Source organism: Microcebus murinus, chromosome 7 (assembly GCF_040939455.1).
Source record: "Microcebus murinus isolate Inina chromosome 7, M.murinus_Inina_mat1.0, whole genome shotgun sequence".
Taxonomy (NCBI): domain Eukaryota; kingdom Metazoa; phylum Chordata; class Mammalia; order Primates; family Cheirogaleidae; genus Microcebus; species Microcebus murinus.
In genome coordinates, this window is record NC_134110.1 from 16,570,847 (window position 1) to 16,585,558 (window position 14,712).

Below are 14,712 nucleotides of genomic sequence, written 5' to 3' on the forward strand. Positions count from 1 at the left end.
CCAACACTGGAGTTCCTTCACCTGCTCTCATTCATTCATTCTTTCATTCCTTCTGCATTCAAGCAACCAGCCCACAGTGGGGACCGTGCCTCTCAAGTCCTGTGCCAGGTGCAGGACAACACAGAGGCTGGAGGTGAGAGCGGGGTGCTGTGCAGTGCAGAGTCCTCTGGAGAGACATGCAGGCCAGGGTGTAAGGAGGATCCACATCTGCAAGGGAGCAGGAGGCACGTGGAGCGGAGGCAGCCCCAGGACAGGGGCAGGCGGCCATCACAGCTGACCTGCGAATTGGTCAACCTGGGAAGGAGGAGCCACTCTTGGGGACAGCACATGCCTTGGCAGCCCCATCAACGGACAGATAAACACGTACATGTCCCTACAGCCCCAGCCACACGTAGGCCTGTGTCAGCTAGCCCTCGAGACAAACGTATTTTACGTTGTCATCGTTTAGTAATTCTGCCATGGAGACAGCTCCCAAATAACAACGCGAGGATTGGTTAGTTGGCTTTTGTCACCTTACCCTCAGATCCACTTAGAGGACTGATGAAATATATTAAAAATCATTTTGCAAACTCTAAAATGTGACAGAAATGTCCACTATCATTTTACTAGATTTTGAAGGGCCTTATGAGTCACCCTGTCCAAAGTGACCATGTGATGGAGTGAGAAGCTGACTTACCCTAGGTCACCCAGCCCAGACACGGGCGAGCCAGACCCAGAATTGCGATTACCCAACTACTGGGGCTCCACGAGCAGCTCGGGCTTTTAACATGTGAATTTCACAGTATTATGTACTTTATCCTATACCATTTTCCTTCGTTTTACTACAATTCTAAGCACACAAGATCCATGGTTTTGCTTTTGGCAATGCAATACTGTATTTCAATTTCCTGGTGAACAAAGGTTTGTGCTAGGGCAGAACAAAACTGGAAACACTCTTGGTGTTTCCTCTCCTAACTGGGCACTCTCTTCCTACACTCCAAAGAGTGGTTTCCATTTGAAACTAACAAGAAGTCAAGAGCAAACCAGATATAAGTGAAAATGGGAGAGAAAGGAAAATGTCAAGAGAAGGGGAAGGGAAGAGGGTTGAGGAGGAGGGGCAGGGGAGGAAGGAAAATGTGTTTTTCCAGCACTGCATGTCAGTTTCAGCACTGACAAGAAAGCAACTAGCCTGGCTGGCACCAAGCTGGTGGAGGAGACGTCTTACAGTCATGCTTCACCTCTCAGGGCACTTGGCAAAGACATGCAAGAGAACAAACCACTAAGTTTCTTCTCATGACAACAACCGTATAACTCAGCAAACTTCTCCTCTTGCCCAGGTGGCCAAGACCCTTGGAACCAAATGTGTCCCCAACTGCCGATACCTCTGGGCAGCCTGGTGGCTCTTCCCCTTGGTTCAACTTCTCACATCTTCCTTATTAACCCTTTATCTGGACACCTTCTGCCATAAGTAACTTCAAAACTTTTCAGGAAAAAAAAAAAGCAAAATAAAGTCAAAGAACCAATGTACGAGAAAAGATGCAAGGGGCCGTGCAGAGCTTGTTTGAGGACAGCTCCTCCAGAGTGGAAGTGTTACCAAGAAGTCTCTAGGCTGTCCCAGGGTATATTAGCCGCTTAGATTATTATTCAGATTCTAAACTTACCAACAGTGTCGCATGGTTCATCTTTGTGTACGCAGAAATCTGTCCTAAAAACAAAAAAAGACATAGTCAGGTGCATACTGTACCCCCAAAGAATGGGAGAAGAAAACACTGTCAACCTTGTCTAGGTGTCCTACAATGTTGTCACTTCAGTCGTCACAAGTCATAATGAACAACAACTAACAGCGTTTGACAAGGGTAACCCATCCGCACCATCTGCAAGCCCAGTGACCCTCCACAAGACCCTCCTTTTACAGGTGAACTATTCCACACATAACAGTCGCTGGGAGGACTCCTTCTAAAAGAGGAAAATGTTTTGGAATGTGTTTGCCAAGACCAGAGACAATTCTCAGTCAATATCATCCAATTGTAGTGACTTCCCCAAGCTACTCTTTTCAGGAAGCAACTGCTCTTTGATGCTGTAATGACCACATATCACTTCCATGAGAAGAGAACCAAATCATCATTTCTAAAAATCGTGTTCTTGAAAGCGCCCCAGGATCCCCCAGGTGTGCGGCTGTGGCCCAGTTAGACAGCAAAGATGCTTGAAACCTGGTCCAACGCCAGTTCTGCAGATTCATCTGGCCTCTCATGGTGAAGCAGGGGTCTGGGCACGTCTTTTTCAATGCAGGAGTATTCCCACGGACCCTGCTATAAAATCCCATGCTCGGGGGCCAAGCACAGAGTGTGGGTTGAGGCAGCACCCCACCTGGGAGCTGGGCGAGGGGTGACAGCCAGACCCAGATGCAACCCCTCCTGGGCCCCACACCTGTCTTCTGCTCACCTTCTCATGCGGCCTGTGTGGGGACCAGAGACCGCACCCACTCACCGGCAGCTCTCTGAACACACTCAGGCACGGCCAGGATGTGACAGGTGTGTTCTGAAGCCACCTATCCTCACTTTCCATTTTAAACATTTTCAAGGAAGGAAGATGGGGCTAGCCAGACAAGGCGGACACCCGGCAAAGTTAGGACAGGAAGTGGTAGGTCCTGGCTGGGCTGCACCAGGCCCTCCCTTAGTGGCATGTGGCCTCCCCTCTCTGATCTCCTTCTCCGCACACTGGCGCACACTGCCCCGGATGCCTCCTCTTCCCTCTAGCAACATCCACTCTCAGGGCAGGAGCTGACCTGCCCGGCAGTCCCACCAGGGGCACATGGACACAGAGAGCAGTGCAGGACTCTCCTAACCAGCTGCAGCCGTTGTCAGTCCCTCCACATCAGTCCACACCAATCCACAGCATGCCCTGGTCTGTTTGCCTCCAATACATAACCCACATCTGACAACTCTCAGCCCCGCTTGGATTTCCAGGTACATGGAGAAAACCATGTGGGTCCCCAGCCCTGACTCTGCTTCAGGTTCAGGTCATGAATCACTCAGCCCATGCAGTCCCACACACCTGAACCCGCAGGTTGAAGAGGTTCCCCCTAGGGTCTCAATGTATAGACTCACAGGCCTAGGCCCGCTGCCTCAGGCAAAGGTGTCCCACCAGGTGCACTGGACATCCTGCCAGTTCAGAGGAGAGGGCAGGGCAGGCAGCCAGGTGGGTATGACAGTTTCACAGGTGTGGCCCTCGAGACCATCGGGAAAGAAAGCAAGGAGGAGATCAGAGTCAATCGGGTCAGGAACTCTCATGGGCTTTGTTACTAGAAGTTTCTAATTTTTTCATAACAAACAGATATCTTTGGTAATCAATTATTTATTTGGTAATTATTGACAAAATTTGTATGTATTTATGAAATACAATGTGATGTTTTGATATATGTCGACATTGTGAAATGATTAAATCAAGCTAATTAATATATCCAGCACCTTACCTACTTATCAATTTTCTGTGATGAAAACATTAAAATTCTACTCTCATCAACTTTCAAGTAGACATTAACTACTGATGGTTCCTGACTTATGATGGTGCAAATTGTGACTTTTTGACTTTACAGTGCAAAACTGACAATTTTGACATCGTGTACAGTGTTCAATGAATTACATGAAATATTCAACACTTTATTACAAAGTAGGCTTTATGCTAGATGAGCTTGCCCAGATGCAGGCTAACGTTGGTGCTCTGATCACATTTACGGTCGGCGGGGCTAAGCTATGGTGTTCGGTAGGTTAGATTTAGCAATTGCATTTCAACTTACAATATTTTCAATTTACGATGGGCTTATTGGGACATAATCCCATTGTAAGGTATGGAGCATCTGTAAGGTCACCGTGCTGATTAAGAGATCTCCAGAACTCATTCCTGGTAATTTAACAAAGGGGGAAAAAAGCCTTTGGGACTCCGTGGTTGATAGCCTCACTCCAACGCCAAGGGAACCTCCGTGGAAACGGATGCAGAATAGCCATAAAGAGCTGAAAAGGAAAGTCTCTCCCTTGGGTTTTCTGTCAAAGACTCTCTTTTAGAAGACTAATGGACAGGCAGTGGAAGAAGCACTGGCAGAAAGGAAACCAAACAAATAGAATGAGGGACATAAATATGCTCACTGGTCCGGCGTCTACCTAGCCCCCAGCCAGCATGCCTGGACCGACAGCCTTCCCATGCCAGTGCTTTGAACATCACGCGCTCTCTCACACACTCCACACAAAGACCAGGCTGGCCCAACACCTTGCTCCAGCGGTTCTCAGGGTTGTGGGCTGAACGTGTTGGAAAGCTTTGTCCTGCTGCCTCAGCTGAGCAAGGGAGGAGAGAGAGTGTGGCCTTCAGTCCAACCAGAGAGAGCAGGCCCAGGTGAGGTGGGAGCCATCTTCGAGAAAGCCGGCCCTGCTGGCCGAGGATGACTCCACGTGTCCTCCCATCCCACAGCCTCCCCGGCGGGGAACAGGCAGTCAGTCCCCAATGGTAGACGCCAGGCACCACCCACTGCTTCTCCCGAGGAAAAGGGCAGACATGCTGACAGCTCAGGGAGGGTCACGCTCAATCAAAGCCTTGTCTTGAAAGCGGCGGCCAGAATTTCAATCTCCTCTTTCTTTCCTGTTCAAGTTCCTTTCTCAGAAGAGGAAAAGCAAGAGCCATCTGCCTGCAGGGGCGGCGTCATGTCCAGGGAACCTGGCCTGTTCCTTTAATTAGCAAGGACACTCGCTTTGTATGTCACGCCACTGCCAACTCACACCAAACCCCCACGCAGCGGCTGTGGGGTTCACTGGGGAGCAAAAGAAAAAACGAGGGCCAGCTATAGTTCCGGCCCTAAAGTCCATGGTGCACTCCTCGAGAGGAGACAGGCTGACACGGATCTGCACGACAGGGCTGGCTTCCTGGGCGCATGCTCCGAGGAGTCGCAGGGCTCCACGCTCAGAAGCTGCGGCCTCTCCAACTTGGGTGAATGCCCTGCTGTCGCCATCTTGAAATTCTTAGTAATTTTTGAACTTCGGGTCCATGCATTTTCATTTTGCTACAGGGCCCCACAAGTCATGCAAGCTGGTCCTGTGCATAGCCTACCGCCTGGCATACACTTGGGGCTCAATGAATACTGGATCCTTCATTAATTACCATATGTTTCCAGACATATGGTAATTCAATGGGCCCTACAAGCTCACCAGAGGCCACGTCCCTCGCCAGTGTTCAGAAACCTGGTAAAACGGACCACCACGCTCAACAGACACTCGCTGAGCTCTCACCATGGCAAAGCTTCATAAGAGGTCCCCTTGGCAGAAGGGTGAGGGGAAGACCATCCTGGAGGAGCTGAATGGGGTTACACCAAAGAGGGAAGTCGGGGACAGCCCAAGGGGCCCCAGCAGGAGGACCTACAGGCTGGCCAAATTTGCACTTGGGGAAAGAGTTCTGCATGCCTGTCTCAGATACAGAGCAAAAGGTGAAGCCACGCCAGGTGTTGAGGCCCCCTGGAGCCCAGGCCTCTGTGTGGGCCGTGTGGCCCCAGCCCCAGTCTAATCAGGGGCCCTTTCCAGCCCTAGACACAGTTGCAGAAACCCCAGCTTCCGCCACTCTGGCTCAGCAGCTTCTGCTGGACATGACGTCATGCTCCCGGCCTCCACAGCGGCCAGCTGTCCATCAGGCGGTGTCTGGAAGAATACACTCTTGGGCTCACCCACAGCCTGTGGTGGTGGGGGAGAACCTTAAAAGAAACCCTCACTCCGGCCAGTCCTAGGCGCAGGACGTGGGGAGGCTGTCCCCTGAACGCTGCCCGGCCTGCGCAGCCTCAGCTCGGATTACCGTGGGAGGAAAGGACTGCTTCTCCGGAGCAGCAGCTGCCTCGCACCCAATTTCCTTGTGAAAACATCAGCCCATTATTATCCCAACCTAGGGAATTGCAGCTCTCTGCCTCTAATTATTAAACGAGGCTTCTCCGCCAACTCAGCTTCCTGCCTGACTCCAGCGCTGCCTCCCCCATCCTTGCAGAAGGTTTTCAATTTAACATCTGCAGGCACCCAGAGAATAGGACCGTGCACGGATCCCTCCAGTGCAAGCAGCTCCACAGCAGCAGGTGAGGGACTGTGACTGCTCAGGTGGCTGTGAGGTGTCAGCAGGAAATGAAGAGAGCTCGGGTTCCTGGGTTAGCCGCATGCAACAGAGCCACACGGGAGGCCGCTGCATTGCTCCCCAGAGCCCCGTGCCCTGCAGCTGAACAAACCTTGTTTTCCTTGTCCCCGCACAAGGACTTCTCCCATCCTACCCTCAGCACTTGTACCCAGAACCACTACCATGCAATTAGGATCTCTCTGATTGTGCTTAGATAGAATATTTTACAATATTTTATTGTGCTAAAATACACACAAAATGTACTATCTTAACCATTGAGTGCACAGTTCAGTAGTGTCAATCACATTCACAGTGTCATGCAACCATCGCCACTATCCGTCTCCCAAACTGAAACTGTGCCCACTGAACAACCATTCCCCATTCCCTCTCCCCCCAGGCCCTGGCAACCATCATTTTACTTTCTGTCCCTATGATTTCGACTACTCTAGGAACCTCATGTAAATGGAAACATTCAGTATTTGTCCTTTTGTGACTGGCTTATTTCACTCAGCATAACGTCCTCAAGGCTCATCCATGTTGTAGCCTGTGCCAGTTTCCTTCCTTTGTAAGGCTGAGTAATATTCCACTGTATGAACACAGCACATGGTATTTATCCATTCACCTACCGACGGACGCTTGTGTTGCTCCCACCTTTTGGCTTTCATGAGTAATGTCGCTGTGAACATGGGTGTGCAAATACCTCTTAGAGTCCCTGCTGTCAATTCTTTTGGGCAGATACCCAGATGTGGGATTGCTGGATCACTAAAACTAGCTCTAGTTTTAGTTTTCTGGAGAGCCATCATATTGTTTTCCATAGTGGCCATACCATTTTACATTCCCACCAAAGGCACACAAAAGGGCTCAAATTTATCCACATCCTTCCAACACTGGTCATTTTCTGCTTTCTATTTTGTTTTATAGTAGCCGTTGTAACAGGTGTGAGGTATAAAAAAGAACACTGTCACACAAAACGTGTCCTCCGTGGTAAGCAAGCCGTCAGGGGGCCAGAAAGTGAAAGGAAGTCTAACCGGCAGCGTCTCTGTGTGCAGGGCACATCACACCTGCCCACGGCTTTTCCTAAAAGGCGAATCCAGAAACTTTGTCAACAAAGTTGTCATTTTGGTGACATTTATTGACTCTGAGAAAAACTGCTATTTATTCCCAAACCAAGACCACTTACAAGCACTTTCTCTACCCAGACAATGAATGGAAACTGCAGGAAAGAGAGAAAACTTTGTCCAATATAGGGAAAATTTCCGTAAGTTGTTATTTTTAACAAAACTCTAAAATTCGTAGATTTTATATAATATGTATAGAAACGACTTTCAAAGCAAAAGCCTTGGAAGTCGAGCTGCACACTCGAAAGATGAAGTTATTCGGAGCTCCTCTCTAGGAAAGGCCGTTAGGCCTAATCTAATATCATTTGGGGAATCAGTCACATTAACTTACGGTCACACACAGACATGGTTCCCAAGGGCTCCTGCTTACTCTCCCTGAATCAAATCCACTCTCACAGCACGGTACCCTTAACATCAACACTACAACACTCAGGGTACTCTACAGAAAGCACCACAGGCTCGAATGTCATTGCAAAGTGCCTGAGCAATGGTGGCCTCCGGGCAGCCATCACTGATGGGGAAGGTGCACCTGGAGGTTTCCGGCACTCACTGGGGTAGGCAAGCACAGATCAAAGGCATGAACTGGGTCACGTTCACCCCTCTGTGCTTGGGGCCTGCTAGTACACCGGCCACATCACAGGCAATGAGAATTACTAAAGAGCCTTTCTCTAAAATGTCCCACTACCTATTAAAACAAATGCTGTAGAAGCAGCAAATGTTCTCATATGGGATCAGTATGCTATAGGGTACATTTTAACCCCTGGGGGGTGGCAATCAACGAATCATTTACAAGAGTGATTAGGCATCCATTTGGTGACTGGTGGTGGCAATGCGCATGTTCTGGAATTTTTGAGAGGAAAAGGAAGTTGCATTGCCTGGTGCCAGGGTCACAGAACTTCCCCTGCTGGCTCTGAGATGTCACTGAGCCAGGGATTTACAGCACATGGCCCAACAGATACAACCAAAGAGCCTTCCTTGACACAAAAATGAAAACATTAAATGGATTTAACTCTTTGTGGAGAAACAAACTGCCTTCAGGCTGAAGATATGAAAAAGTTCCTCCTTCCACAACTTTTCTTCTAAACTCAGAAAGGAAAAGAAAGCATATAATTTGGAAAATAGTTTCTTTAGATTAAAAAAAAAATCCTTAAAATTCAAAGTTGATATGTTACTAGCAAGTCTAATCAAATTCTGGTATTTGTAATCTAAAAGGTTAAGTTACTAAGAAACATTTCTGGTTTTGGTGTGAACACATAACACATTTTATTTACATTATTAAAGCAAGCAAAGAAAATCAGTTTTCCTCACAGAGGTTTGAGACACAGGAAAAAGATGAAATAGCCACATCTACATCTGTGGTTTGAATTGTGTACCGCAAAAAAAAAAAAAAAAAAAAAAAAAATATGTTCCAAGCCCTAAGCCCTGGTACCTGTGAATGGGACCTTATTTGGAAAGGCGGCCACTACAGATGTGATCAAGTTAAGATGTGGTTGCAGTGTATGCAGGTAGGCCCTAAGGCAACAAATGGTGTCCTTATGAGAAGAGGGAAATCTGGACATGGAGACAGAGGGAAAATGCTGCGTGACATTGGAAGAGAAACTGGAGAGACACAGCTATGAGCCTGGGCATTGTGTCCATCTCAGAGAAAGATACTGTCGTTAACCCTCATGTTACTGATAAGGAAACCGAACCCTAGACTGGCGGCCCCTGGTCTGCTTTCCAAGCCTGCATTCCTAGTAACATCTCTCACTTCTAATATTTCTCCCACGCCAGCTACAGGCACACGCCGGGTCCAGTTTTACCTGGTCACAAACACAGCAGCATCCACAGGGGGCGTGTCGTCCTTCCCACCTGGAACCTGGTTGTTGCCCAGGTACCGTGCTCCGCCATATTCCTCGTTCTGCCAGTGGCAGAAGCTCTCCAGGGACCGCTCACCGTGATGCCCGATGGACAACCTGGCCTAAAAGAAATCGAGGGTCAGTGAGAGAAGTGGACACCCAGGAAAGCCAGAGGTATGTCTGGACAGTGTGGATATTAAGGTGGAGAGAGATGCCCGCTGAGATGTCATCGGATGACTTGCTGCCCCCAACCAAAAGCCCAATACTATGGGGATGGGGCACAGACCAAGCAAGAGACCGTCAGGGGCCTCATCTATGAGTTCAAATGAACACTATGTCATTAAAGTATTCTTCTTTTTTGTAAACAGAACAGTGTACCAAGCCACAAAGTGTCCCCTCAGTCTCATGTTCATTGCTTGACTCTGCAGTTAACATTGTCACATAGGAAGGCACTCAATTGAAAGATGAGAAGACAATGCTACAGTGAATCTGAATTGGGGTCAAAGGTCAAGTGTAGCTCCAGAAAGGAAGCCATGATTCCAAAGACCTCGCCATCAAGCTTTGTACCTATCCGAGAGTGGGGTGGGCGGCCCTCTGGGCACTGGGGGGATGTACATGAGCCCACTTAGTGTTCCTTGAGATTCTAACTAGCCTGCGTGCAAGCCATGCCGTAGTACCGACACTGCCCTCCTGTCACATTGATGTCACCTGCAAAGCCAGGGAGGATAAGACAGACAAGGACCGGGACACCCCTCCTTAGCACTCAACAGTGACCAAGAAACTTTCACCCAGTCACACTCTCTGTGTGCTCTGAAAGGTGCCAGTGGGGACTTACAGGACGTTGACGTAGCAGGACAAGCTTGGTAACTTGAATGTTGATTTTAATTCCCAGGCTCTGGTGCTGAAACATGTTGTATACCTATCAAGAGAGAAAAAGAAATACACACAGATATAAATATAAAAATAAAAATACAGTGGTATCCTAGATGGGAACTTGGAACAGAGAAAAGGTGCTAAATTAAAACCAAGGAAATTTGAAAAAAGTATAGACTGTGGTTTATAATAATGTATCAATATTGATCTATTAATTATAACAAATATATCATTGTAATCTAAGATGTTAATGATAGGGGAAACTGTATCTGAGAGCTCTCTGTACCAACTGATCAATTTTTCTATAAATCAGAAAGTGTTCTAAGATACAAATTCTATTCATAAAAAATCTTAATTCGAAATACAGCTATATGCTCCCAGTACTAAAAAAAAAAAAAAAAAAAAGAAGAAAGAAAGAAAGAAGAATTACATGCAATTAAATTTCAGTGTTCACATATAAAGTCTTGTTGGAATAAAAAAAAAATACATGTGAGAAATATAACCCAGATTTTATTTTATGGGAAAAGCTTTCTGAGGAAACCACAAAGCCCCCTTAAAAATGAATTACTCAAAAGAAAAGTGTATATAATAGAAACCTTTAGAATCACATGTGTGCACACATACACATAAAGCTAAGCTAGAAATCAGTTGGTTAAAAAAATGTATAGGACAGGTGGTTTTGTAAAAAAGAAGCGGATGTTGGATGATTCTGGCAGAAAATGCAAAATTCCCATTCTGGGTTTTTGTGCAGGGGGCTCGACAGGACCCTTATGAACAGGAGGGGGAGATAGATGTCTGTTGTGCCCCAGCCCACATCATCTCTAACCCCCTCCACAGCCTACCAATGTCGGTATCTCTACCACCCTCAGTGGGGAAACTGAGGGAAACAGGTTCATCGAGGCAGAGCCACCTGCTCAAGACCCACAGCCAGTCGACGAAAGTGTGATGCACGCTCAGCCTTGTCTAGCCAAAAGGCCCATATTCCTTCTTTATTCCCTGAAGTCTGTCACGGAAATAAGTTAAAGTTACAGAAAAGGATGCATCCTTTTCAATTTTGCACCTCTTATGAGCAGAACTCGACATCAAGAAGTCAAGGGAAGTGCTTCCAGAGGAAGAGGAAGGAAACCTCAAATGAGGCAGAGGAAGCTAAGTTGATGTGGATGGAGTTAGGACCCCCAGGCCATCGGGACCCTGTTGAGCTCCTTTTCCATAACATGCAGGGTGCAGGGAGGCCCGTGGAGAGGGTGATGAAGGGTGCAGTAGTCACAAGGTATGGAAGGCACAGGAATGAGAACTTTTCGAATATTTGCCTTGTTTTTTTCTCACAGACATAACCTAGAAGGGAGAATTTTCCAGCAGGGGCATTAAAACTTTCCCCAGTGGATGTTGTATTCACGCTATCAGCACGGCAGCAAGCGACGATCACAGCCAGCCAGGGTCAACTCAGGCCAAGCAGAGCTGGTCAACGCCGCCACGCCTGGCCGCCAAGGTCAAGAGCCAAGCACGCAGTGTTTGAGCGTCTCCCTGACAGAGGAACTGGCTGTGTCACTGCCTGAATTTTACTCTTTGAAAGCTATTATTTAAGTTAAATAAAACCTATCTTTGTGAAACCTAATATTCTTTCCCACAAGGAAAAACAAAACACATTCGGTTGTTCTGTTCTCACTTTTTATTTTTCCCAAACTTTCAAACAAATTAGCTGTCATTTTTCTTTTTCTTTGATACTGGACCATCCATCCACAGGCCAGTGCTCATTACCTATCCCCAAGCCTAGGGTTGAAATGGGGAGCCACATACCTTCTCCCTTGTTTTGGTATTTCAAGAACCACCCAATGGCTATAACTCAACATCTGCTGAAATATTCAGCATTAGGATTGAGTCCAAACTGGTAAACTTCAGTTCAAAACATGAAAATTAGCAAGAATGAAAACTTAAGTTATGAGCAAGAAGCTTCAAGTCACACATCATTTTGTTTTAAGGTGCAATCTAAACACTGCTTGTAACACAGACACCAGCCAAAACCAAAAACATGAAAGAATACTACAAATAATGCAGTAGGGTAATCCTCAGTGCTATTCTGATATGCCACAGTAGAAAAGATCTGCATGGAATGATGCAAGTTTCAGGAAGAACAAAACTACAGGAACAAGCTTCCTTGCTAGAATCACCCATTTTCTCCTTGCCAGGCTGATGCCAGTTCAGAACCACGGGCGTTCCGTACACCATTACCCGAAAGCTGTCACTTCCCAGAATGCATGCACAAAAAGAGATGTGAGATGGATTTGGGGGAAGGGGAGAAAGCTTCATGCTCCAGGGGCCGAGGGAGGTGGAAATAGGAATTTGTTCAATGGGTACAGAGTTTCAGTTTTGCAAGATGAAAAAGCTATAAAGATGGGTTGGACCACAAAATGAATATACTTAACAATGCTGAACTGTACACTTAAAAATGCCTAAGATCGTAAATTTCATGTTATGTGCATTTTACTACAATTCAAATTATGAATTAAAAAAAAAGCTTCATACTCTAAATAACGTTTGCTAGTAACCCTATAAGAAGGCATTTCTCCTGGGCACGTAACAAGGGCACTCACGCCCAGGAAGGCAGGTATAGAGCCTGACCACAGGTAAAGTACTCTGTCACCTGCTGGGTGCCAACCACACTCCAACAGCACACAGGGTAGTGTCTCCCCAAGGCCCCATGCTGAGCCCGGCAAGCTAGATGAAAATCCAACACCGCAAAACACAAGCCTTAAAAACATGTGACAAAGTCTCCCCATCTTTTTTCCCCATGGAAACTCATGCTCAGGAAAAGTCTTAGAGGCAACGGCCACTTGATGTTTAGAAAGACACCTGGCTGGGGAGGGAACCGTGCAGCCAATCGTCTGGAAATTCTGTCTCCGGCGTCCAGCGCTGGCTACACCCCAGCAAGCATTCAGAGCTCTGGCCGCGTTTGTCACATTTCCTTGGCAGCCTGGGGGCTGAGCGGACCCACTGCCAGCAGCACACTGCAGCTCTCCTGGCTGGGCGACCTGGGAACACGGTGGGGTGGGGGGCAGTGGTTGGGGCACATGGGAAGGAGCTGCTCACCATGCTAGGCAGAGTTTTCATGAAAGTACCACCTACCTGCATGACCCAGAGCCTAGCCAGGGACAGACAGGGACCTGTGGGTGACACCCTCGGGTGGCATACACTGCTACTCAGACCCCTAAATAGGAGGGAGCTCTGCTCTCCGGCACAGTGCCTGTGAGCGGGGTTCCCAAGGCAGCAGTAACCAATAACATCACCTGGTTACTTGCGACAAATACACATTTTGGAGCCCACCCCAGACCCACTTTCCCAGAGGCTCTAGGGGTGGGCCAGCCCCTCCCCGCCTCTCCCTGGGCTCCCAGCAAGTGTGAGAACCAGTGACTGCTCTAACCCTATGCTCGTTTTGCTAGTCACCAGAGAAAGGCTTGTTGTCTGTTTCATATGGTAATTGAGTAAAATTGATGTCATTTTCCCTCCAAACAGAACTTGCCTGGAACGCCTCCGAGTTTTCATTCCACTCCCCGGTTGTTAAGGAAGCTAAGAACAACCACAGCTCTGTTGAGTGGCTCCACTTTCCAATTTGGCTGCCCAAACCCAGGGTTTCTTGTATCAGCACCACCTGTTTCCGTCTGCAATTTGTTCTTTAAAATATTCCTGCTCCCGTGTCACTGCCACCCCAACCAAAGGAGAATCGTGTCACATATGTAAAAAGGCACGGCAGCACCTCTGGAGAATGCACAGCAGCCAAGCCAGGCAGCCCTCTGCAGCTTGGGGCCAGCTCCGACACCCAGCCTGGCACACGCGTCCTCCTCTGTGTGGACCTGAACAGGTGACACAGAGCCGGGAGGACTCTATTCCCCTGAACAAGGGGCAGGCAGAAGGAGCCTTTAAAACACAAGCCAGTGCACATCACTCTTCTGCTGAAGACCACGCGGCAGCTTCCCAGAGCACTGGATGAAACCCATTCTCCATGCCCGGCACACGGCCTGCCTACCCCTCACCACGCCCCGCCACCCGCCCCGGCACCCACCGGGAGCCGCCTCTCTCTGTGCCTCCCGAACGCCAGGCTGACCGCACTGGCTGGCTCCTCGTGCTGGCTGAACACCTTCCCCTCCAAGGGGTGGGTCACACCTCTCCCAGAGGGGGCCCTGACAGCCTCAATCACGTGCTGCCACTTGGTTCTTTGCACAGCGGTTACTGCTTTCTGGTTTTTCCTTCTCACTGCACACGTGTTGAATACTGTCTGTGGTTCCCACTGCACGAGCTCCATGAGGATGAGAACTCCTGCAGTCCCTGCTCCATCCCAAAAAGGACAGAAGAGTCGCAAGCACACGTGAAGTGGCTGATACAGCTGAAGGGAATGGGTGCATCTCTTTTCTATTTTTATTGTCAAGTACACATAACAGAAAATTTGCCACCTTAACCATTTTAAGTGTACAGCTGTGTGTTAACTGTATACTTAATCACAGTGTTAAGTACATTGTTGTGTACCCAATTTCCACGACTCTGTTCATCTTGGAAATATGAAACTCTGCACCCAATAAACAACTAACTCCCCAATACTCCCTCCCCCCAACCCTTGGCACGTCCCCATGCTACTTTCTGTCTCTATCAATTTGACTACTCTAGGTGCCCCCTATGTGGAACCATGCAGTTTTGCCCTTCTGTGACCATCTTATTTCACTTAGCAAAATGACCTCACAAATTCATCCATCCATGTTGTAGCAGGTGTCAGAATGTCCTTC

General features: G+C 48.0%; 1 protein-coding gene across 1 annotated transcript in view; it reads right to left on the minus strand.

Annotated features, from left to right (window-relative positions):
- Positions 1-14,712, minus strand: part of LOC105871276 (A disintegrin and metalloproteinase with thrombospondin motifs 17) — a 200,756-nt gene that overhangs the window by 136,728 nt on the left and 49,316 nt on the right. The window contains exons 3-5 of the mRNA XM_076004811.1: positions 9,903-9,986; positions 9,032-9,189; positions 1,641-1,684 (exon numbers count right to left, since the gene is read on the minus strand). Coding sequence (XP_075860926.1) covers positions 1,641-1,684; positions 9,032-9,189; positions 9,903-9,986 — 286 coding nt within the window. The remainder of the gene's footprint in view (positions 1-1,640; positions 1,685-9,031; positions 9,190-9,902; positions 9,987-14,712) is intronic.